Source organism: Zootoca vivipara, chromosome 8, assembly GCF_963506605.1.
Source record: "Zootoca vivipara chromosome 8, rZooViv1.1, whole genome shotgun sequence".
NCBI lineage: Eukaryota > Metazoa > Chordata > Lepidosauria > Squamata > Lacertidae > Zootoca > Zootoca vivipara.
In genome coordinates this window covers 43,928,555-43,955,634 of record NC_083283.1, presented here as the reverse complement: position 1 = coordinate 43,955,634, position 27,080 = coordinate 43,928,555, and the positions used below count along the sequence as shown (strand labels likewise).

Here is a 27,080-nt window from a genome sequence, read left to right as displayed (position 1 = left end):
GTTGAGCAAGGCAACAGACAGCTTTAAAGATAAGGGCAAATAGTTTGTGCTGGGTGCAAACAGGAAGCCAGTGCATGGATCATGGCCTGAAGTAATGATTGAATGAGATGTCAAACAGAGTGGAAGGCCTTAGATCTATTTCAAAAGCTGGAGGCTATGCCACATAGCTACGACATCAGAATTAGCTGCAGTAAGCTGTATTAGCTAAAAGCAGAGTTCCATATACCGGTACTAGAGAAAGTAAGTGTCCATTCTGATTTGACAATACTTCCCTTCCCCTGGACAACAAGCATTTTTAAAGGCAAAGCTGATTTTTATTTGCAGTTTGGGAGGGGGTATTGAATCTGAGACTTGAGCTGAACATGTGGATCACAGAAATAAAGGGCTCTGGACTATGTGGCCCATTAACCTAGATATTGCTTATCGAAAACACTCCATTGTATGCGCCACATATAACCCACAGGCAAAACATATTCTGACTACTTATATTCCACTTATCAGACCAAATCTTTCAGGTGTCATTGCTTCTATTGTGCACTTAACTTTGTTCTTCACGTTAGCTAGAAGGGGGTGGGAAAAATGTAAGATTTATTGAAATGGAATGAAAGCCAGCTATGCTCAAATATAACTGGTAGAAAATTCAAATGTGCATTGGTCAGAAATGTTTTATATATATGTATGTATATATATATATATATATATATATATATATATATATATATATATATATATAACAACTTCTACCGGAGGTTGTGCTAATATTAAAGGTGTCTGTCCTACAGCTGACCCTCTTTGCTCACATAGCACAATGCTGTGTAAGAAATATCAGAGAGAAAGCAAGAATAAAATGGAAGGGAAGTTAAGGTTCCACCATCTATGGCTAAAAATAGCCCTGAAAGATTTGACATGATGTCAAAACAGATGGGGGAGAACCCAATCCACTGTGAGTGCAGCACCCATACATAGATTTCCAAGTGGCCCCAATTCAGGAGCTGCATGAAGGCAAGAACAAAAGTCTGGAAGGGGATAGAAGAGGCATGAGCAAGACTTCCCATGCTCTATGAAGACCCCTGATGCTGCTTACACACATATTGGAAGCAACAGATTTGTACCAAGTCCATTGGATTTGTCTGCACACAAATGCTGTTTGTCCTGTGTGGAACTGATACTATAGGAACAATGACAGTGCTTGTGTATACAGCGGATGATAATCTCTACACTTTTGCACAAGCAATTCCTGGTATTATAAATTCACTGACTGAGCAGCTGGAGGCATGACTGTGACCAATGGACAACTCAAGTCTGGCATCCAAGACTGTAGTGCTTATTTGTAAAAATACAAAGCAGACAGGCAGCGTAGCTGGCCTAAACATTTACACACTTCCTGTTGAACTTTCCAACAATATAAATACATGCAATCAGCCATACGTGTGGCTGACTCTGCGTATAGCTAAGAGAGTACATTTGTAATGTCCACAGCCATTGTGAAGATGAGGAGGAAGAAGTCAAGGGGCACTCTGGAATTGATACAGGACTTTTATAAAGAAAACTGATTGGGGGCGGGAATTCGAGTCCCCCTACCTGACCCAAGATTCCTGGAACAGTATTTTTTTCATGACATATAAACATAGTTGTCCCACAACAGACAAAACTGGATATTTTGAAGAAATCAAAAAGGATCACCCACATGTAATTGCTGGGCTGTCTCTTTTGAGGGCCAACAACTTTCCCATGTCACAAAACTGAACCTGGGAGCCCACATTCTGGTTTGATTTGGGTGGCATATTGATCCCTTAGGCCTTTAGGGAAAAACTGGAAATGTAAGTTGCTAAATAACAAAATAAAGGAGAAAATGTAAAGATAAGGTCCCAGGGTGGGGAGAAGCAGCTCATTCAGCCCATGACATAGAATACCACACCCGCCCTCCCACCAGATGTCAAAGAGAAAAACATCTACTAGACTTTTAGAAAAGACATCTGAAGGCAGCCCTGTTTAGGGAAGCTTTTAATGTTTAACAGACCATTGTGTTTTAATATTTTGTTGGAAGCCTCCCAGAGTGGCTGGGGAAACCCAGCCACATGGGTGGGGTATAAATAATAAATTTATTTATTTATTTATTTATTTAGTGGCATCAATGTACAAAGCAACAAAAAAGAAAGGTCTCTGCCCTGAGAAGCTCACAACCTAAATTTCAGCAACAGGGTAAACCAGGGGAGATGAGGAAACCTCCCAAACAGAAAAATCATTACAGCCAAGTAAGGGACGGGAAAGGGTTGGATGATGAATTAGAAATTTAAAAGATGAATGAAAAGAGAAACATAAATGTAGTAATTAGAATCCAAAATCCAAAAGATTGAATCTAAGACAATGAAAATGTAGATTAGCTAAAAGGAGATTTAAACTTTGCAGACTAAGTACTCCAGCTCTCTATTCAATTGCATTGCTGTATACAAGGATCTAGGAAAGGATTTCCTGCCACACACAGCAGGAACACAAAATCTGAATGAATCTTGGGTAATGCCAAGACAGTTATCTAATGCATACACTTCAAGCTGGACATCCACATCTACTCAAATATACACATGGAACTTCTATATATCTTAAGAGTACCTACAGTTCCACTGAAGTAAATGGGACACTCCCTGTAGGCATGGAAAATCCATGTGCACACTAGAGCAGCGTTTCTCAACCACCACTAGTGTGCCGCGAGACGCTGGCTGGTGTGCCGCGACGTGCGGCGATGAGAAGGGCGATTTGCATTGTCACGTGCCTGGCGGCCGCCAATTATCAACACTGACCCACCGGAAAGCAATATTTCTCCTCCTCTTTCCCAAAGCTCAGTGCAAACGAGCCTAGCGGCCGCCAATACACAACACTCACCCGCCGGAAAGCAATATTTGGCAAGTGTTTCTTACAGTCATAATTATAATATAGGGCGGCACAGAGTTAAATTTTTTAACTTTTTTAATGGTGGTGTGCCTCGTGATTTTTTTCACGGAACAAGTGTGCCATGGCCCAAAAAAGGTTGAGAAACACTGCACTAGAGCTCCCAAGCTCAAAGAGATCACCGAATTAGAACATGTGTCTGTAATATGCATATCATAAAATAACAAGGATTTCCCTCTCCCCCTCTTTTGTTATAGCAACACTGCGAAATCACAGACTATATTGTTCAACCCTTGTGAGTTTACAAAAACCTGCAACAGTTTCTGTGCATGCAAAAACCACAGTGACATACATTTGAACAATACGCTTCTAAATCACAACTCATGGATACGGCAAAGAGAAATTTCTGTATATATGTTTTATACATATAGGAATGCTATACATGCTTTGAACACAGAAGATCCAAGATTCAATGCCTGCCATTGTCAAGTAGGACTGTCTTGGCGACCCACAACAAATCAATGGAGGCAATACTGAGCTAAATGGACCAATGCTGTAACTCAATATAAGACAGCTTCATGTGCTCCTGTGGGTGTTGGCCAGCCAAGTCAGAAGGCCACCATCCCAGCATTTGTATCAGACCTGCCAATCTCAGGAGACAGTGCAAGGCCCACTGCTTGCCTGAGACCTGTGTGCACACTGCACTTCAGAGACAAGAGGCAATTTTCAAGACTGGGGATGAAATCCTAAGCAAACTTACCTGGGAGTAAGCCCCATCAAAAAGTTATATTTACTTCTGAATAGAACATGCATAGGATTGATCTATGAATAACTTCCATGTGAATACCTGCAACTGGAAGAAGTTGAATGTAACGCTGCCAAAGGGATGAGAATGGGTTTATCTTTCATAAAAGACTCATCAAACTATAGTTTGAAAAGGGTAGATATTTTTAAAACTGTTTCTAAGAAGGTTCAATTCATTTGACTTAAAAAGTTTTTCTACATAAGATAAGAATTCAAATGCTGTGACTACCAGGGCTTTGTTGAGGGCAAGGATGATAATATACAGCTTAATCAACACAAAGATGAAGGTCAAAGACTAACATTGTTATGTCTGCAATACATTTTAAAATCAAAATTCAAAGAGTAAATGTTTTGACAGTCTGGAATTTTTGAGGACGAAGGTTGAAATTAATCAGAGGCTCAGAATACTTTGAGAATTTCATATATTTTAGGATTTGTGGCAATGGCTGTGTGCTTTTTCAGGTTTCAGAGAATGTGTATTAAGCAGTAGTTGTGCCGTGATTTATTAAAGTGCACTTCAGACACATAAGCTGAACTTTGCTTTCATCAAGAGAAAGTAAATAATCAGAATCTGCTGTTCCCACTTTTCCTTTTGTTAACTTTTACATCTGGTAAAGGGGCTTGCATTGTGTTTGAAAAACCTGACCCTTCCTGTGCCTTCTCCACGGGAGACACCCAACCCTCCTCCAGTCATTAAACTGGACTTCCCGCTGGAATGAAGCAGTAAAAACAAATGAGACACACCATTTCCATTCACAGTTAGAAAAGCAGTGAAAGAGCAGGCATTTCTCTGATACATTATTTAGCTTGCTCCCCTCCCCCTGTGCAAAAAAAGTGCATGAATCACCATTTTCCTGAATTTGACACCTTGTCAGTCTGCTCTGTTATTTTATACATGGGTGTCCTCGCTGTGTATTTCAAACTTCAGGAATTAAGAATGTATCCATAAAAATACTTTTAGTAGGCGTTGAGCGGCTGAATCAAACGTGGACAGAAAAGTCAAGGGAAACTTTCCCTCTACTTTTTATTTCAGTGAGCTCCCCATGAATTGTTTTATATGCAGATACAGATTCACAGTGGTGAAATATTGGCAGTGAGCTTGAGAATGCCATTGATCATACTGTTCTGGTAACAAATGAGATTTCAGCAACTGTTTTATCATTTGCATCATCTTATGTGAAAATGTTTTAACGCTATGAAGCAAATATCAAGGGGGGGGACAAATTATGAGGGATAGTTTCACTGTTGTTTCATGGGGGGGGGAGCACAAATCATTTGCTAAAAGATCTGTAACCAACGTTCTCATCTCTCAGTTCACAAATACATGCACAAGCTTTTGTTTCTGCTATCTTGTTCTGTCATCCCAACACCATCCCAGAAATTGCTGGGAAGGATACAGTACAACCATAGCTGCCAAGTTATCCCTTATTTTAAGGGATTTTCCCTTATGCTGAATAGGCTTCCTCACGAGAAAAGGGAAAACTTGGCAGCTATGAGTACAACATAAGCAGCTAAGATATATCCTTAGTATAACACGTGAGCATTGCAGTTCCAAACATGCCTACTACCATCAATCTGTAAAAGAATACTCCTGTCCCCATACATTCTTTGGGCTCACTGCACAATGCACTGAGGAAACACAATGCCTTTAAACTTCAAGGAGTTCCCACTGCAATGTGGAGAAAGAGAGATTCAGAGATTATGGAATAATCATCTCCAAATCGATCAATTTTCCCCTGAAGGTAAAACTGAAAGAAATAAAAAGTTGAACAGTTCCAGCTACACTGCTTGAAGTTTAAAGGAAAAGTACCCCCAGGGCACATTGTGGAATGATCCCTATCTCCTTCTCCTGGTGCTTATTAACAGGTCAGAGATCTCCACTACATTTACACCATTCCCAGGTGATCTCCCCTACCAAGGATGGTGACCTTTCAGCCCAAAGAAAGAATTAAGAACATGAAGTTCTACTTCTTTAACAAAGTTTTCTTCTGTCATCAGCCATTTTGGAATCGGAGGACAGATTTGTCAAAAAAATAAAATCTCTGCAGCCTCTTAGTCATGCTGATGAAGATGCTGCACAAAATATATACCAACTGTACTTCTAACAGAATTTGTTTAAAAAAACTCATATAAGACACATCGAGATAAAGTTAATACAATATATTAAATATACCTAATTGGTATATGAAGCCACACATGCATCACCCATTCATCCACTGGTAATCTTGCTAAATAGCCATCTTGGAATTTAGTGCAAAAGTTCATTAAGGTGCAGGAGATGGACGAACATAATGCATGCACAGCAGGGCCAAATTCTGTTTAAGCAACTATTATGTAAAAAAGCAACAGTGTGGTGGCGGTAGCTTTAATTCTACCAAGTTTACTCCAGTGACTGCACCCTGACCTCAATTCTGCACCCCTATTTGAAAGCTTGTGTGTTTGCCGCAATTTCTGAATTTGGCAACAACCCTAGAACAGGAGCCCCAGGATTTCTGCAAGTCTCTGCCAATGCACTGTTAGTGGTGCCATGACTGCGGAACAGCTCTTCCCTCACTTGCAGCTCACTGGCAGCAACAGCACAATTTTTCTTCCCAGCTACCCTGGGAAGCAACAGGGAAACACAAGAGGCTCAGGGAGAACTTGCTGCTAAGTCACATAGGAACATATTGCATTTTCTAATTGTACTATCATGCTTTGATATACATGGTAAAGCAGGCTTGGGAACCTTGGCTGTCCAGATGTTTTGGAACTACAACTCCTATGATCCCTGACCACTGGCCCTGTTAGCTAGGGATCATGGGAGTTGTAGTTCCAAAACATCTGGAGAGCCAAGGTTGCCTATGCCTGCGGTAAAGTGTGATTGTGGCAAACATGCACCTGCAAAAAGGTGAATCATCTAAGCAAACTTGTCAGGGAGCCACAGCTGGCTGCAGTTTCCTTTGCACACTCATGTTTGCCTGAATACAATGTGCAAAATGGCCCTAATCTCAGAATGGTGTACACATTAATTAATACTGATTATTAACAGAATACTAAATCCTATCCCTTCCTTCAGACTCCAATGCAACCCTATGAAATAACTGCTCTGACTTTCCCTCTAATGCATTTCTGTTAATGTACAATAAAATAAGGCACAATGTACAATAAAACATAGCTGCCAAGTTTTCGCTTTTCTCGCGAGGAAGCCTATTCAGCATAAGGGAAAATCCCTGTAAAAAAGGGATAACTTGGCAGCTATGACAATAAAAGCAAAACTCCCCACCATCACTTGGACACAATTTCTGTCTCTTGAAATAAAATGTGAAGTCACAAATCTGGTTAAACTAACACTGAGCTAGAATGACAACCCACCAAAAATCTTCTTAATACTTACATTGTTCAACAAGTTCCATAAATGGCATCATGATCACCAGTTTTACAGCACTTAACATGCAATTGTTCTGCCATTTATCTTCTCTTACCTATTGACCCTAACACCCCACAAGATAAGCCACTTTTTCCCTTTTACTTCCCCTCCCCCTTTTCCTAATCTGAAAAAGGGAAATGCTGTGTGTGTAAAGTTAGTGTTATTGCTATGGCTTTCTTCTACCTTTTTTATTGTACATGTGTTTGTTGTTGTCTGCTCTGACACACCTTGGTGGGAAAGCATGATATAAATCCTGAAAACTAGGGTTGCCATATTTCAAACAGTGTAAAGTTGTTGAGCTTTTTAGTTTTGCCCAAAGTTGTTGAGATTTTGGGGCAAAATTGCTTTTTTAAAAAAATGTCATTTTGAGCTATTTTTATGGGAAAACAGCAAAAACGGCACTGCTGCCATACGTCCGGATTTTCCCAGGCACTTGCCCAATTTCTGTCCAGGCACTGCTGCCGACGTATCAATCTGGATGTATCAATCTGGTTTTTCAGTAGCACGGGATAAACTTGAAATCTGATAGAGGGTGTAGACCAGGCATTCCCAAACTTCGGCCCTCCAGATGTTTTGGACTACAATTCCCATCTTCCCTGACCACTGGTCCTGTTAATTAGGGATCATGGGAGTTGTAGGCCAAAACATATGGAGGTCCGCAGTTTGGGGGTGCCTGGTGTAGACACTGAGGGTGTATCCAATGAAGCAACTGTGCGAGAGGAATGGTGTCTGCCCAAGCAGTGGAACTCCTTCTCTCTCTCCTCCCTCGGAACCTTGTCTGCCCTGCACCCCCAAAATCTGCATTTTGCCCCAACCTTCCAGAACAGATCTGGGGGGGGGGGGAGAGCAGGGGGCACACAAGCTGAAGGGTGGAAGTTACATGAGAGGAAGTTCTTCCTCTCTGGCAATGACTCCATTAGATTCAACTCTTGCTCTGATTTTTCTTTTCAAAAGTTTCCAAATGCCTATCACTGTGAGAGTGCACTTTTAATCTTGTAGCCAGTGACTAAAAAGGAACAAGAACAGGCGGCTTTAGCGCCCTACACAAGCTCTTGTCTACCAGAAGTAAAACAATATCACATCATTTATAAAGCTTGCCGGATTCAATTTTTCTTGGCACATAATTTGGATTACCTTGGCAGAGAATTGCATGTTTTATTCCATTGTGTGCAGTGTACTAATGCCCTTTTCTCAAACTGCTCTATAAAGACAACAAAAGGAAAATAATCAATTAAGAGAGGACTTTCCTGTGAAGTCAATATTATCGTGAGATAAACTTTTCAATCAAGCCTTCATCAATCTATACTGAATGGTCATGTGCAAGTCTAGGGGCAGTGACTGGTGGGCTGACCAATAGATCAAGGCGGATAAAAATCTATTAAAAATTGTATATGCTATGTTTTTCTTCAAGAATAACCTGATTAATATTAAATAATCTGAACACAGGATTCTTAGCTGTACAATGAATCTCTAAACTGAATCAATGTCTTCTACCAGACACACTGAATTAAATGAGACTATTCTATGCAAACGAAGAACCAATTTCACCACATCTTAAATACATTTACAGATATTAATTTTACACTATTGCTTAGGAAATAAATGAAAACCCAAATAAATAAGTTTAAATTGGCCTTTTCTTTCTTGCTGAATTAAATGACTGATTTAAAATCACATTGATTTAAATTATCTCACCATATATATAATACATGAGTTGGGTGCATAGATGGAATTCCTTTAATTTTTTTGTGCATATCAAGAACATTGAAGGAAATTTGAACCTAGAGTAGCAAGAATAAAAGAACATTATACAGGTGTACATCAGATTCACATACAGAAATGGAGTGGAATTACTTCCATTGGCTCACCCCTCCTGTATGCATTCAGAACATCATCAGGAAATTGTAAGAACAGTACACGATATATAGGACCTTGGAGAGTTCCTGGACCCGCGGACAGAGCATTGTGAGCATTCAGCTTGTATGCACATAAGCTCAGTGCTAATGTTTCACTGAATGTATGTTGATGAAGACTGTCACTACAGTGTTCATTCAGTGTATACAAATCTTATGTGCCTACAAGGCTAGAGGTTCTAAATTATCTTCCTTTGATTTCAGAAGATCATTTTTCTGGGGCTATATTGATAAATATATGAAAATGATATTAAGTTAAAACTAAAACAGCTAACACAGAAAAATGTTTGATAAATTCTATCTAGAAGTAGAGAAGAGCATAGAGGTCTGACCTGATCTACTCTCTATAATGTAAATGTGTTTTATTCTTAATCCATGTGAGTTGGTTTTGTGTTTCTGGTACACAACCATTCACTCTCCCCAAATATGTCTGCATATATATATATATATATATATATATATATATATATATATATATAATTGTCAGCATTTTAATTAGAAGTGCTTGTAACTTTTATATTGGGGGGGGGGGTTCCTGCGGCCCAATGCTAACCCCAGATGTATTTTATGCAAATATAAAACAAAAATGAGCAAAACTTGCTTCCCTAGCAGTCATAATCCAAAATCTTACAGGACTGTGCTCTATGGGAGCAGAGGCTGCTTTATTATCTCTGGCACTGGGGAATATTTTGAGCTCTCAGTATACACTAGAGCCACTGGAAGGAGCCTTCATGTTTGAATTAGGGTTTCAGCCACAAGCCACTGAAACCCACAGGAATACAGCGCAACCTTACACAAGTTTAGCCAGAAGCAAGGCGCACTGAGTTCAATGTGATGTACTCCCAGGTAAGTCTGCACAGAACTGTTACCTTAAATCAGGCACTGGAACCTGAATTGTGGCCTTCGTTTACAAACCTTAAACCTCAACTCCAATTTGATCTGACTGGAAACCATGACAGGTGCTTAATTACCACTGTAGCTCAGTGGTAGAGCAACTGGGGTACTGTATAGGGATTTTCGGGGGGAGTTACTGTTACAGTGGTGCCTCGCTAGACGAATTCAATTCGTTCCACGGGTCTTTTCTTATAACGAAAAATTCGTCTAGCGAATCCCATAGGAATGCCTTGAATTTTTTTATTTATTTTTTGCCCATAGGAACGCATTAATTGTATTTCAATGCATTCCTATGGGAAACCGCGATTCGCTAGACGAATTTTTCATAAAACGAATTCGTCTAGCGAGGCAACCTCCGCTCGAAAATTCCTTTCGTTAAGCGGAAATTTCGTTAAGCAGGGCATTTGTTAAGCGAGGCACCACTGTATCGATATAATTTTTTTAATCTTTAATTTTATTATTTATGCGGAAATAGTTCGGTTTGGTGGCGTCTTCATTCTGAACACCGAGATCTAGCTCAGGGGACCTTCTGGCGGTTTCCTCACTGTGAGAAGTGAGGTTACAGGGAACCAGGCAGAGGGCCTTCTAGGTAGTGGTGCCCGCCCTGTGGAACACCCTCCCACTAGATGTCAAGGAAATAAATAACTATCTGACTTTTAGAAGACATCTGAAGGCAACCCTGTATGGGGAATATTTTAATATTTGACATTTTATTATGTTTTTTATGTGTGCTGGAAGCCACTCAGAGAGGCTGGGGCAACCCAGCCAGTTGGGCGGGGTATAAATAATAAAATTAGTATTATTGATAATCATTATTAACTATGAAAAGGAAGCATGAAAATGAAATGATCACAATGATTATGTTTTGCATGCAGAATGCCTCAAGTTCAATCCCTGGCGTTTTCTGGTAGGGTTGTGAGGGACCCTGGAGAGCTGCTACGAGTCAATGAAGACAATAGTGAGCTAGATGGGCTCAGTTTAAGGCAGCTTCCCATGTTCCTATAATTGACAGAATTTCAGTCTGGATCCCACAATGTTCAGGAGAAGCAGTGGCATAAGGCTATACTCTACCACTGAAAACAAATTCATAGATAGCATGTGCTTCCCCCACCCCACTTTCACCCCTATTCTCCCCCCTTTGCACATGACAAAAGGCCTCTCAGGCTCTCAAGTTTCCATCGCCATTTACAGTATAATGTGAAGAAAGCTCTCTTACGCATCCGAAACCCATGTGCACACAACACATGGCTAGGGACACATAGGCAAGTCAAATTAGCTTTTGCATTCTGAACTAGAATAAAGTTATTAGGTTAGGGCTACTTAGACATTACTGACCATTCCACACCTTGGGAAAGATCAGTAATAGGCCACAGACTCATAGGTTTCCACTACCCTCACTGCTAAGAAAAATAGAGATGGAAAGAAAAGATACCATCTTTATTTGAATATAGGATTGCTCCTCAGCCTCTATGAAAGAGGATTTGATTTTGCCGAGTCGCAGAAGTACGATCCCAGGAAGAAAAGTTGCACCAGAATATGATCTGAATTAGAACTTAACTGTGTCTGCAAAACAGGATCCTAAATCTATAATAAAGTTCCTTAAAAAAAGCTTTTTCAGAAGTTTGCTATCTCTCCAAGCATCATAAAAATCAATACTTGCTAAAAGCAGCAACTATCTTTGGGCTCAGTAATACTTCATCAGTTTATATTTAGGTTACTGGGTCATATTTTCTTGACATTATTGTGCTTAACGTACACAAAACATGGTGCCGAAACTTCCAATAACTCAAAACTAAACTAAATATGATAGGAATGAAAACATAGGTTTAGCAGCCTAATTTACGGCACTATTCTGTGCACGTTTATTGGAAAGTAAGTCCTATTACACTCGTGGGGAATTATATATAGGATTGCAGCCTCAAGTACACAATTTCAGCATCTGGGGCTGAAGCATGTTTTCTTCACTTGTTCTTTCATATACGGCCTGGTTCACACAACACAGCAAGGCTCCTTCCTGGTCTTTTTTACTCCAGTGCTGTGCTAAGCCAAGATTTTAGCCATACCATCCAAACCCCATTGAGGGGTAAAAAGGACTAGGGAGGAGAAAAGCAGCTGTGAGCAACTCTCCAGGGGTCTGGACATCTGTGTGGTTCCAATAAACCATAGTTTGGCTTACCAACTGGGGGCGTGTCTCTTCTTTTGCCCATTGCTAATTAGAAAAATGAAACAACTAGAAAACTGTATAAGGGCATTATTTCATACCATGTGCAGGACAAAAACCGTTTGCTATTCATTTTTTTCTAATATATCCCACCCTCTGAAACCAACACATAAAATATTTTTGACTGATCCTGCAGACAGCATTAAAAACAAGCACACTCATGAGATACTTTCAAGAAATTGTATAATCCTTGTTTCAAGCACAGGACACTGTACTTAATCTTAGATTATTTCAGGTGTGGTGGGGCCTGAGGAACAATCTTGGTCCTTCGATGCAGAGAGAAGTTTTCAATTTTTTCCAAACCCTCTGTTTTATTTTGAATAGTTTTGATTTCTACCAGTCAACAATTTCTACAGCAACACTGAGACACCAGGCTTTTTAGGGGATTCAGTGCCTTTCTTTGAAAAACATTTCTTTTTAAATGTACTCAAGTGGCAGAGCCATTTTAACCCTCATTTAGCATGGCAAGTTCTGCCCTCCAGCATGACCTGGGGTGAAGTGGATCAGGAGCAGTGCTCCAGGAATTTCTCCTTTCGCTTCAGTTCCCTAGTTGCGCGATATTCAGTTCATGCTGCTTGCAGTCACTCAACTCAACACCCAGCTCCGGGTGAGATATGTCAGGGGATTACAAAGGGTCCGTCAAGGAAAAATGGAGGCAGCAATTTTTTTTATTTTTGTTTCTTCTTTTTGGTAGAAAAGGAGAAAGTTTACCAAACACAAATGGCCAAATTTGGGTGTGGGTGTGGGTGGGTGTGTTGGAATCCACCCACCGACACCAACAGCTTGCCAGACATAAATAAGAATTGCTTAAAGGAAAGCATGACAAGTACATAAAAGGGCTGGAGTGAAACAGAAGGATTGATTTACCCAAACTTTGGTTAGAAGAATATTTCAAAAGACCAAGAACAAAAAGCAATACAGAAGGCAATACAGAGAAAATATATACTGCAATTGTCTGCAGCTTCAGATATAGGGCAGTGCAGGCAGTTCCCCGCACAGGATGCCAAGCTAAGGGGGCGCCAAACTGAAAAGATACACAATCAGGGCCGTCTTAGCCATAGGCGCTAGGGGTGTGGGGCACCTGGGCGCCGGGCTCTCAGGGGCGCCAGGCCAAGAGTCCGATGCCCAAGAGTTGAGTCCGGGGAAGAGCCTGCCTGTTGGTCGGGAGTGCTGTGGTGGGCTCTTCTGTTTCGGGTGGCTGTGTGCCACGAGTTCGGGGGCAACCAAGCCAGCGAGACGCTGAGGCGGCCAGCCGGCTCTGCCCTCCTGCATGCCTGGGACTTGGCAACCTTGGGGGGGTGCCGGGCAGATCTTTGCACCCTGCCGCCTCATATGCTTAAGACAGCCCTGTACACAATTGAGAAGATCCATTTGGGGATGCCAAATTTTGGCCTCACACAGTGTGCCATATTAAGAGAGATTTTTACAGAGAGGTATTTCAACACGTTTTCCCCTTAAATATGTTTGTTCTCTTTTTCTCTATTCACCATGAATTAGTTTCAATACCAGATTATACATATGAACATACAAGGCTACCTTATGAATGTAACCATTCCCAGACAGCTTCATCTACTCTGACTGAAGGCAGCTCTCTGAGTAAGGATTCTCTCCAGGGTCTTTCCCCAGCCTTGTTATCAGAGACTGCTTTTTAACTGTGTGTACTTTGGACCTTCTGCATTCAAAGCATGCATTCTGCTGCTGAGCTACAGCCTGCTTTATGCACACAAGTATGGAATCTTGTGTGGCTGCTTTGGCTAAAGAGCTAGAGATGCCAGTAAGTGCACACGCATAATGCTGCGAAATGCTTATCTGCTTCCCTTAATTGCAAAAGCACCCATCTCATACATTTTTCTCTGCAGTAATAGCTAACTGCTGACCGTGATGAGTCCTGTGATCTGAACTCAGAAGGTTTAGGTCAATCTGAATTACATTCACGAGTAAATGAAGAAACCATGGAGAATTGTGTAAAAATGTGTTTATTTTTAGATATAGTCCTATTATGGTAGGTAAAGGAGAATTTGCTTGCTTTGACCAAGGGACTGTTGCCAGTGCTGCACCACATATTTCTTCGCTGCTGAAAAAATTACTTTGATTTCAAAAAACATGAATGTCTAATATCATTTTGTTTTCTGGAGCTGCCCCGACCTGCATTCCTTTGAGTTGGAGTCTCTGGGTTGGGCTTCAAGGATATAGGATGCTTTGGTTTCCCCCTACATAATTCCTCATGATTCTGAGGCCAAAAGATTTTTCAAGAAAGTTTCTCAACCAAAATGCTTCCTGTGGTTTACCACATGGGGTTATATGAGGTGGGTCTTCTCATCACCCAGCATCCAAGGCCATATTCTGTTTAGTGAATCGCATTAGAAATTTATTTGGTTCTCTCAGTCCCAATCGCTGCTAAGGAAACCCACTGAGAAAATGCCTCTTTCTTTAGGGTCCAGACATCGCTCTAGACCACAGACCCCAAAGTAAAACACCAACCAGCATCTTTGTCAATTGTGGACAGAAGTAGTTTTATGAAGCTACTGTGACCAGCACACTACGGTTACTGGTGTGATGTTTCACTGCATCCGCTGCAAATTCTACTCAGCGATCGCCACACATCAGTTCTGGAAAGAGCAACTGGAGCCCTGAGTCTAAGTTTTCAAGGACCAGGTTGTATACAAGTCATTTTTTCTTACATCAAATTGCATAAGAGAGGCTTGGAGAGGCAAGTAAGAAAAATCACTTATAAGGAAATCTGTAGTGGTGTTTAATGGGCTGCCAGAATGATCCATGCTTCCTTAGAACCTGAATGGAACCCATTCACTGAAGAACAATGGAATCGTTTCAGAAATGTGAACAAAATTACCTGAGCATCTTTAGCAGTAAAATAACAAGGAAGGGGGGGGGGGAATAAGAGAGCGGTTCTGAAGATGGGACCTGAAATCAGAAACAGAACAGTGGAATGAGACACAAAGTGATAAGTATTGTTTACCTGTCAGTTGACATTGATTAATCTTGTGCTCTGTGATATCACTCAGTGACTCAAACACCTGGAGGCAGCTGTCACAGCTGTGCACAGCTTCTTCCTCTAACTCCTCCCCTTCTTCCGGCCTTTTCTTACAATCTATCAACTCTCCATCTTCTGTCTTGTCTTCTAGTTTACAGTTCAGATCTGAAAGAAAATCAAGACTATGACCCCAGGGCTTTAAGAGATCCTTTAAAAAGAAGAAGAATCAGATTAGGTTTGCTGTTGTTGTTTAGGTTATTTAACAAGCGGGGGGGGGCGGACATTTTTGCTCAAGCCTGCAGAACAAGAAAATAATACTAGCTTTTACAGCCACATCCATCCTCTCTTTTCTCAATAGTTTTTCTTCCCAAATAGTTACTCCCCCCCCCCCCCCGGGCAAAAGCAGCACTTCCATTCGTCACAGTTAATTTTGTCAAGTTTAATATAACTATTGGGGGCTTTTCATCACTTGAATAATTTAAAAGAATAAATCCCTTCTACAATTCACCACTATATAATGAAAAGAAAGACAAAAATGCACCAGTGAGTGAATTCAAGAGATTTTGTTTTAACTTTCAAAAAATGATAAAAGCTATCCAAGTGTTGTGAGAATGAAACTGTCTCATTTCACTAACCAGCCAAATGATTGGATTATTTTATTTTATTGCCAACTAAAAATAAAAACATATGCCTTGAAATCAGAAGTCCTAAAATTATTTAAACTGTCTGCTAATTAACGAAAGCTGTATTAACCTGCAGAGGATCACTAACCCAAGAGACCCCGTTTCCATCATTATAAATCATAACTGGTGTAGTGAGGATCAAACTGATAATCTAGTTCCAGGATAGTAATGATGAGCCCAATAATAGGTTTCTGTAACACACAAATCCCTTGCAGAAAGTGAAATCTAATAATCATCCAACACAACTTCAGCTTTGTATACAACTAGCTCAAAAGGGACAAGCAAGTTTAAGACTTTTAAAATATCATAATTTAAGAGAGTTTCTTGTGAACTGTCAGAGGATTACCCATGCCAAAAAGGCCTTCAGATACTAGGGGCTGTATCTTTCCATCCACCTTCCTCCAAAAGTAGAAAGCCATGATCAAGGATGCATATATATAGTCCCCTGGGCATATAATAAATCTGATAAATTTCCTCCTGCCCACAGGAAAACAAACACCTGACTGGAGCAAAGAGACCTGAGCCAGGAGGTTGAGAAGAGGGTAGTGGAGGTGCAGAACCTAAAACTGGCTCGGGTGGAAGCCCTGCATCCATTGCAACTCAACATTTGTTCAGATGCCGCAGCATTTTCTCCTACAGAAGTTAGCATAGCAATAAACCTCAGTTCAGTCTGATGGCAGGAGACATCAAGAAAGCTTCCCCTCTAGAGACCATCATTTTCCCACTAAGCTGTATGGGGAAAGAAAAAGGGTTTGCCAGCACAGGAAGGCAGGAACACTTCAACATCTTCTGACTAGCGCCTGGGCAGTTGCGAAAGAGTGCTCTCCTCAACAGTTTGCCTGATAAGAGCTGGCCGGCTGCAAGAATTAACTGATTGATCAAGCTCCATTAAGTACTATGGAAGAGAAGAGACGCCCCTCCCGCAATTGCGGGTGGCCCTCTTTACCCTTAAAACTCAATGAAGCAAATGTGGTGTTCATACCTGGAGTTATGTAATGATGGAAAAATCAAAGAAACCAAACTGGCAAAAATGATTGTGCATGTGTAAACACTGTGTCTGAAAATTGGTATATGTTTAGTCCGCATGTGTGAATGAGGCGTAGAAGTTATTGTGTTTTGTATAAAGACATGTTTCAAGTTCTGGGTTGCATATGTGAATGGCATGCAAAAGTATGGTCCTTTGTGTTCTTTGGTATGGTGGTAAATTTGGCAAGCATTATGTTTACATGAATATGTTGTCTACTAACAAGCAGCTTCTACATGTTAAACGCATATGGAAAGCTCCCTTTAAAATTTCTTTGGAAAGCGCTTGTGGTAATTAAGGCTGCCATAGTACATGGGAAAGCAACTCAGTTACTAAAAGGTACTCACATTCCACCTGTAGTAAGGCACAATCCACCGTGCGCCATTATCTAGTCAAATATTGACTACATATACACACTTTAGGAAACTGTGATTGACAGTGAGTCCCCATGGTATAATGATACATGCAGTATACACATAATTAAAATATGAGTATGACTCTCATAAGAAACAGTCCTGGTATAGAAGTAGTATACTGGCATGTACCAGTGTCAGAGGCTGTTGTTGCGACTACTCTGGAGTAACGACACTCCACATTCTTGTCTTTAGACAGTTTTATTTAGTGCAGTCTATTTACAGTGAAATGGGGATGCAGAAACATGTCTGCTTAGTCCGAGCCAGAACCCGGGAATGGCGCACCCCTCGTCTTCTTCCAGCATAAGAGTCTCGGGACGCCAAACCTTCTTCCCCGCCTTCTCCTGCGTAATTCCGGAACCGGAGGGAAAGGGGGCCTGCACTCCATGTTTTCCTTCTCCCCCTTTCCCCCTCTCTTTCTTCCTCCCTCATGTGTAGCAGGGGCAATTCTGTGTTGCCGGAGCCCTGGAGCCCTGCAACCCTCTTCCTCCTTCCTCACTGGACCCCTCCCCCTCCCCGCTGGCATTGCTGCTATTGGAGGAGCTGCTCTTGATGATGGGAGGGGGATCTCTGTATTCCCTTCCCCTTGCAACCAGCTAATTTCCATATTGTTTAATTTGGATTTTACATTGCCCCAGAACAACACATGCTGAATGAAGAGAAAAGCCCCTTTAAACTCCCTTTAACACACTGCTTGGATCCCAAACTTACTTGTAAGTACATTCCCAACCTTTACATCTACCTTAGCCTAGCAGTTAAAAATACCGCTAGGTTATAAGCAGCTGAGGAAAAGAAATAATTGTCTTAACTGTTGCAAACTGACCCCGACATCATTAAACACTTGTTGGAAGGCAGCATGTGCACAATGCATACTATTAGATGTTCAGCTCAAGCTCCCAGTTTCATCTCATAAAACTGACAGCACTCGGGGAAATGTGGGCACTGGGTCTGAATTTTAACACGACTATTTAAATGCTGCACATAAAGTTTACAGACCTGTTTGTTTTAAAATAAGGGTAGAGTCTGACTCTGCTTTAAGTAGCATGCTAGAGGGGAGAAAGAGATGCAACAATGCTCAGCACTTATTATTCATGAATGCTGCCCCTTAACAAGAATCCAATAGAATAACAGACACATGCGCAGTCGCGCACACAGAGCTTAGGATACAAAACGTGAAAAACTGCTTATGACAATGCATTTTACAAAAATAGAACCGACTATTAATGCTAGAATTATTATTTTTCCAAATTACATAATGGGAGTCACTGTGGAGGAGAGGGAAGACTTGCTTCCATTTATGCATTCACAGATACAAACCTACTGGGACGGGAGTCAGGCAACGTAGTCCCTTCTGCTGCAACTTCAGAATGCATGCTCTAGCAAAATGCTATGGTAGTTTTTAGGTCAACTCTTAAGGGGGGAAACCTGCGAGACCTGGGTTCGGTCACAGCCTCTGTGTAATGAGTTGTGGCAGCCTCTGCCTCTCTTGATGCATATATTTCCACCACTGTCTCTCCCCCCCCCCATTAATACCTCTCCATTTAAAATAAAGCCACGGATACTTGGAAGCTGCAGAATGGTTTTAGAGATGGCAGGAAGAACCATCGTCTACAATACATAAGGCAACACACAATTATTACGGCTGGGTTTTGATGAAGCATTGGCTCAGTGGCTACCATCACTATTGGTTGGCTCCACCAATATATTCCGAGCCTTTCACGCTAGTTAATGACTTTCCATAGTTGTATCTTCTGGGAACACTGCTCATTCAACATCTCACTATGGACGTACAGAAAACAGCCACATGCTTCCATTCCCAACACCCGGTAACCATAAACCGGTAAACTAAAAAACAAAAGAGTTCCACAATGCAAATTTTCTGCCAAGTATCCAATATCTAAATCCATGGTTGCACACTCATCAGATGGGCAGCAAACAAGAGAGAAAAAGCATAAACCTCAACCCCTGATTTTCTCTCAGGCCCATCAGTATGATGGACTGGTGTATAGCCATCACCAGCTGAGGTTTAACAGCATCTCACATGTGGCAGGTGTCATCTAATGTTATCAACATTTATTTTATTTTATTTTCCGCAGAGCTTGCCTTACCACACTTTCTCTACATACCGTCAAATATCCTCATGACTCCAAATCAGAAGTCCTACCAAAGAAATTTTTTCTTTGATAACTGCAGAACTAGACATGAATTCTGTAGCTCACAGATGCATTTCAGATATCTGTGATATTAGAAATCCCCCCCTATCAAACATATAATTGACATGGGAAAATATATGCACTGGGCCCACCTTTTCCAACAAGGGAAGGGGTGGGAGAGTTTTACAAGTACACAATCTCTGGAATGCTGTTCTTGCTTGAGTCTGGATACAGAGGAAAAATTCGACTGCTGGGTTTCAGATATTACTTAGACACACACACACACATGTCACCATCTCCTTATGTATATGGGATGTATCCAACTAAGTTTCACTGAGCGTAGACACAATGAAATTAATGGACTTAAGTTAGTCATGTTCATTCATTTCAATGGGTCAGCTCTAAACAGGATTAGCACTGGATACAACTCATGGTATGGGCATAGCTGCCAAGTTATCCCTTTTTTACAGGGATTTTCCCTTATGCTGAATAGGCTTCCTCGCGAGAAAAGCGAAAACTTGGCAGCTATGGGTATGGGTGGACAATCCGCTCATAGAAGCCTACAGCTGTGTGTGGATTGCCCATCACTGAATTGGATCTCCAGCATGAACTGTTGGAAGTTCAGGGTCTCAAACCACAATACACTAGTAAAGCTCAATACGTCAGCAAGTCTGTATATCACTGTCCCATCTGCAAGATCCCTTTATAAGATTACCTAATGCAAAGGGGGGGGGAGAGATTTGGCTCTGCAATGAATTCTAACCATTAATATAGTACATAAATGAACTGCTGTTTTCTGTTCCTGATTATGTTAAATGTTATTTATAAATGGTATTTTCCCCATTACTTTCGTGTCCTGGCAGGTGGCTTTCTCCTTCTCTTCCTTCTCCTCATAAGGGATGTTATTGCTGTAACTTGGTCTTATAAAACTACAACTTTGGAGGAAAATGAAAAACTGAAAAGGCTTAAAAGAGTTAGCAGCAATAAACCCATGGACTTCAATTAATTTCCAGTAAGAGATTGGTTTAAGGCCAACAAGCAGAAATTCTATTCTGTCCATGTAAAAATTAGGTTTCACCACATTTACTTTTTATAACCTATATAAAAGTCAAGTTTTAAAAAAGTAATGAATATCTAAAAGCCATCTCAGCAGACTGGCAAAGACAATCTGTATGCCTGAAACTCATCTTGAATATTTCTCTCCACGCAACAAGGATCCATAGCTGATCAAGAGCTTAAAATGTCAAGCTACGAGGAAGAAAGCCCAGTTTCCAGTCCATTTGACTGTGTTTTAATGGACCTCCTTCCAAGCCACTTCTGCATGGAAAAGTGCTGGCAAAAGAAAGGAAAACTAAGAGATCATGTGGTTATAATTATGACCAGGAAAGGAATATTTCTGCAGTTCAGCGGTGAAGTAAAACTCTGTCGCTGTCTGCTCCCAATAGTGTCCATCGCAAAACAACTGCCTCATTAAATCTCTGCAGTAAGATTAATATGCCGTAGCTGCACTACATTTATAACTTGGTACTCCATAAAAAGCACATTTAATGGAAGGAGCCAGAGCTTTGATACAAAGATTTACTAGAAAAACTTCTAGCAGCACGTATGGGGCTTCTTACACCGCTTTTGTGTGAAACAGCTGAATATTTTCTGTATCTGCTTGAAGGCTGAAAGTGTTGCAGCATACAAGGCACCCAAAAGCCATAACAACAAACAAATCAATAATCAATAAATACATTGGTAAATGCTTTTCAAAACTCCACGCACCTCGCATGGTGTGAGCCCATGGGTGCTTTATTAAACAACATTCCAACATGAGTGACATTTTAGAAAAAGACTATGGCTTATGTTGTGCATAATTGGAAGAATCTCTAGAAATGAAGTTATTAGACTAGCCTAAAATTTCAAGAGTAACCTTACCCACTTTTCTTCAGGGTATTCTCACACCCTGCCATGGTTTGCTTTAACCACGCTATAGTTTTTATCAGTTTTCAGCCTGTTTTTTATATTCTGTTGGGAGCTGCACCAGAGTGGCTGGGGAAACCTAGCCAGGTGGCTGGGGTATACAGTAAATAATAAATTATTATTATCAGTGCTAACCATGGTTTCTTTACTGGTTTAAAATATCACAGTACTGCTGTTCAATTAAAAGTGTCCTTGACTTTTTCCAATAGGTTATAAAATTGACCAAATGCTCCTGTAGCCACGGTTTGCAAACTCACTTTAAACACTGACTATGAGAGCAACTCTGGTTCGTGCCAATGTAGATATAATACTATCATAACTATCTCCTAACTGTGTTAATTAATTCATTAATTCAAAAGATGCAGAACAGTATGTCTGCCCAAGATGCCCAATTGCTGCGGATGCTTCAAATTGTTACAATTGTTTTATTCCACTTTTAAAATAGTAAAGGTGTATAATAATTAAAAACAGAGGGTTGTTTTGGTCAGGGAAAAACACAACATCTGAGATCTTCAGAGGGGCGGAGATGTGATCTGTATGGAGTATTTTGAAATGCACTGAAATACCTGGCTGAGCTTTGCTTTTCCAGAAATAAATCCTTAAGTGCCCCTGCAGATGAGCCAGTGTAATGTCACAAGTTAAGACATTACGCAAGCATGTCAATCAGCTACATATCCGTGCGATCATCCAAGATTTAATGACAAACACCATTAAAAACTGACAAAGCAACAGAACAGGTCTAACATTTCGGGAAAACGTGTTCATTTCCTCGCAACATATTTTCCAAACGCAGCCCACTAAAACATTAACAGGATTTCATTTCTCCAAAGTAGTTAGAGACATTTCCAGAAAAAACTAGAAGAAAATTCCATATATAGTTCCATATTTTGTCACAAGCAATCTGTTCTATGAGGGTCTCAAAGAAGGAAAATGTACCAGTAGTATATACAAGAGTCCAAAGAGTTAGACAGCACAAATACCAACAAAGAGATGAATCCACTTTACTAGAGATGAAAAATGTACTAATAATCAGTTTACCGCATATAATAAGCTTACATTACTATTAATCACCTTATAAAGGAATCCTTCAAACTAAAAGCTATACATTAGCTGCGATTGGGGGGGGGGTACTTTTTAAGTCTAAGTAAAACACGATCAATGAAAGCAGAATTTCCCCTTAGGATTTTCTTGAGAACCTCATCTAAAGATCCATAAGCAAGTATCAATAGAGCATAGAGCATGATCATTTTGTTGAGCAAAAGCTATTTAATTATTACTTCACAGAATAAGTAGTCAAATATACCAAAAGACTGAATCATTCTTTAAACTGTAAAAACCAAGTATTTTTTTTTCAAACCAGAAGCAAAAAAAAATAAAATAAAAAGGGAACCACTGCAACCAACAACATGCTATTAACCCCCTGATAGCTGTTCATTATAATGAACAGGTCAGATTTCCAAACTAAAATCTTGCTGGTTGAACTAAGGATTTAGCTACAAAACTCCCAGTGACTTAAATGTAGGGATCAGTGGCTGCTAAGAAATTCAACGGATTAAGATTTTAACTATACACTCGTTTATGAAAGCAACTAGCCTGTAGAGATACTGGCCACAATCCAGAAGTGTACATGCGTCAGATCGGCATGCACAAGCTAATTCCCATTTCAGTCCCTTCCTTCTGCCAAACTCCCACACCGTTTTCAAACTTCCGGAAGTTTTTTTAAAGTGACTTGACAGATCTGCTGAGTGGGTGGGGAAGACATTGTGAGGGAAACCGGGCTACTGGAATATAAATGGGCCGAAAAAATGGATTTGAGCTGAGGTCTGGTTCACAGCATAACTGTGTTTCATATGTAAAGTTTCTTTCAAAGAGCTGGTTTTTAGCTGGGAGTTAGTGTGGATTCCTTCTTACAAATAAGGCATCGTGGATATTAAAGGGTCCATATTTCCGGAAGATGGTCATTCATCCATCAAACTGAAGCCCTCTTGGTTGAGGGAAAGAGAGAGATCTTGGGAAGCTAGGAGGCCATTGGGGAACAGAGAGAAATGGAAGGACGGGCTTTTTCTTCCTTCCAAATACTTGAGCTGGAGTTCAATCAGGTAAGAGTGGACTAAATATCTCTCACACTGTTCCAAGACAAGCAAAATAAATGTAGGAATTCAGCATTACCTGTCTGCACAGCTGACTGTCCCACACCTCCCTGGTCCTCCGATTCATTTTCTTCTACTGTCAAAGAAAGGTAAAAAACAAACAAACAAAACGAAAAATGATCCATTAGGTAAGTGCCTTATTTGTATTCCAAACACATATCGCTACCTTCCATTCTTAAGGCCATCAATGTCCCCACTCCATGATAAAGAGAAATTCTGCCTAACAAAAGATCTATTTGAAAAGGAGCCAGGCTTTAAACTGAATCTCAATGAATCTATTTGTCCATTGGCTAAGTGGCTTAATGGGACAACTCAAAAAATGTTGTGCATCAGAAGCCAAATAAATCCTCACAGAAGGGAATCTTGTATTTGACTGTGTTCTTACTTGAAAGCTCCACCAACCGTAGTAGCCCCTGTAAGCATCAAGGGCAAGAGCATCTGGAATTTCACTACCACTTAAAAAATACCAAAAATAAAATAAAATCTATCAGAAGCCTAAGATCTAGGTAGGACTTTGAAGACGAAAGTTAATCTATCGAGTATATTCATCACAACTGGGGAACTGTCGCTGCAGCAACCCTTGCCATTTTGACTGGGCTATGGTCAGTTGCAGTGTAGCTATTCCTGTAATTTACATTTGGCTGTAGCAACAGTGTCAGGCACTGGAGCAATTTGTAAGGGATGTGACTCAAGATAAAGGAGAATTGCTACTCTTTTTTAAAAAGACTCTTCCATCAAGCTCCAGGGATCCAACTCTAAATGGACAGCACGAAGAGAACAGTCCTCTTCTCCCATTGCAAAGAGGTGACGATTTAAGGAGTGGGGACTTAAAATATTATCAAGCTTCTACTGAGGAGCAGTCTTAAAGTATTGGCAAAAAATATAAACGCTTGCTTAGTTAGATATTTAAGTCTCACAGGCTGGATGTGATACTAGTAGGTATTTAATAAGACAAGGATTCCATAGAGGCATTATACATTAAGCGGTATTATTCCCTGGTACAACTTTTATGCTGCACTGTGATTTTAGCTACTCTATGGAAACAACCATTAAAAGAGAAATTGGGGGGTGGAGTGGGATCTAATGGTAACAGAAGGATGTTGAGCAGAATGGGGAAACTCATACCTGAGGGTTAGAGATGGCCCTCCATACCTCTCTTTCTAGCCCTTGGGAATCTTTTCCCAGGCCATGTCCCACTCCACCCGCTGCTCTGTAAATTCATTCTTTATGTACTGCCTCACTGGAATATGGGCTTGAACTGCAAAAACACCTCCTGCTTGCATGGATGCTGTGTGTGGAAAGATGGAAAAGAATGCAGATTGTTTGGGGGTGGAGTCTCCCCATAGCAAGTGAGTAGTGCAGGCACGGTCAATCTCTGTGTTAGCCATTTCCTGTTACCCAAGCTTTCTGAAAGGGCTGGGCAGTCTAGCAAACCATTCAAAACTTCCCGGATCTCTTTGCCCATCCAAGAGATCTGGAGGAGCGCAGAAAAGGCGGGTGACGGGTTCCACTATGGTGGATTAAACTGTCTAGATTCCAGATCAAGAGAAAAGGAACAGCCTGTGACATTCAGAACCTAGAGGGGTTCTCTTCAACTTAGGGGTCCCTTACCAGAGATGCAGGTGAGGGAAACCTCCCCCTGAGCCTAGGTTGCTTCAAACTGGGATGACGCACAGAAGCCTTCCTTGCCCTGGGAGTTCCTCCCTTCACGCTGCACAAAATTAGACTCAAGCAGTGGGAAGCTCTAATAAGAGCATTCAAAAAATAAATGCTGTGTTTGTCAAGAACAGTGGTGACATTTTTGGCATGCTTGGAGCAGTCCCACTTAGAAGAGAATTTAGCCCATTTTATTCCAACAGAGTAAATATTCAGAAGTTCAGCAGGATCCAAAATTCACTTTGCTTCTACTTCTCTCCCACTGGTGGCTCCTGGGCACAACTAATTACTTATTTTAACTCTTTCTTGATCCACACTGTGATGATGAAACAGGGACAACAGTTGTTGCTGTTCTGCAAAATGTTTTGTAGTAGCTACCGGGCCAAATGTGTGGAAGCTGTTGGGTTTTTGGCCAGTAGGCACTGTGAGGCTCAACTCAGACATACTGACAGACCATGGTTTACTGTTATGAGAGTGAGGAGCTATGAGCCCAGTGCTTCTGCACATTTGCCTCCCCATCACTTCTTTGAGCACAAGGGAAGGGAATTTAAAGTTTTCAGTCATCACAATTTGTAACAAAGCAGTTTCCTATTTCACCCAAGAATGGTTTTGAATGGAATGAAAAACTATGGGCTGTTACAAACTATGGCTGAAAACTTCAAATTTGTCTACCTGAGGGGCAAGCAATGTGGTTTCATGTATTACTGGGCATATTCCTGGCCACTGGCCCTGCTGGCCAAAGACGTAGTCCGGCTGCATCTGGAGGGTGCAATGTTGGAATAATTTAAGGCATGAATGAGGGCAAAGGAGAAGCAGGAGAATATGAGGCTCACACTTGGTCATTCTGTTAAAGGCATAATTTGTGGTTACCTCCAAATCAGACGTAAGAGTTAGTATATTACTAGTGAGAGGGCATTTCTCAGGGTGTCATTCTCCTTTTTGTCAAAGGTTCTGTTCTTTATGGTTTTCTAAAATAAATGAACAAAGCAAACTTTTGTTTATATTCTACAAGGAATTGTAGATTCAAACTATACTGCACACTGCACAGCAGAGTAACATAAGTTGGTTGAATCTCACTCATTATAATGTCAAAGACTTGAGCGATATTATCTCTAATTTAGGTAAATATTTTTAAATACTTCAATGCTTTTCTGATTTCTATTGTTTGCAACAAATATAAGGTTCAACATATAAGGTGAATGGGAAATCTCTCATATTAAGTAGATACAAAGTTTGGCCAAGATGTCTGTTCGGACATTATCCTACGTCAGGGGTAGGCAACCTCAGGCCTGTGGGCCGGATGCGGCCCAATTGCTGCCTCAATCCGGCCCACAGACGGTCCGGGAATCAGCATGTTTTTACATGAGTAGAATGTGTGCTTTTATTTAAAATGCATCTCTGGGTTATTTGTGGGGCATAGGAATTTCTCCCCCAAAAAATATAGTCCGGCCCACCACATGGTCTGAGGGACGGTGGACCGGCCCACGGCTGAAAAAGGTTGCTGACCCCTGATCATTTTGAAAAAGCCCCCCAAAAGATAATGCCACAAAGTTTGAAATAAAACCTCTTCAAAAGGCCCAAACTGCAAAAAATGAGCTTAGCAGTTAGCTTGACAATGCCACAATTTTTTAATAATAGCTGTTGTGGTTTTTGCATCCTGCCTGCGGTGACGGATGTGGGTTAGGTAGCAATTGTTAAGATCTTGTTAACCTTTGTCCGTACTTCCAAATTTGGCTGTTGGAAAGTTACTGAAGCTAACCCTCAGGAACAGAGCACCAAGCATTGCCAAAAAAATAAAAAAATGGCTAGCTGCTACAGGTATGTTGTGCTGACTTCATCCTTGTGTTTATATGCTTCAGTGCATCTTCCTAAAATGGTTATGCCCTCCTCAAAATGAGTAACAATTAAGCCAGCTAGAAG

General features: G+C 40.8%; 1 protein-coding gene across 9 annotated transcripts in view; it reads right to left on the bottom strand.

The window, feature by feature from the left end:
- Positions 1–27,080, bottom strand: part of ZNF521 (zinc finger protein 521) — a 291,079-nt gene that overhangs the window by 238,700 nt on the left and 25,299 nt on the right. For 6 of the 9 annotated variants that reach the window (XM_035125723.2, XM_035125722.2, XM_035125714.1 and 3 more), the window contains 2 exons: positions 23,524–23,580; positions 15,102–15,281 (listed from right to left, as the gene is read on the bottom strand). Coding sequence is in view for 7 of the 9 variants with exons in the window: in XM_035125714.1 (XP_034981605.1) it covers positions 15,102–15,281; positions 23,524–23,580 (237 nt within the window). In the remaining 2 variants the exon portion in view is untranslated. The remainder of the gene's footprint in view (positions 1–15,101; positions 15,282–23,523; positions 23,581–27,080) is intronic. The other 3 variants (XM_035125718.1, XM_035125719.2, XM_035125716.1) reach the window with 2 other exon arrangements.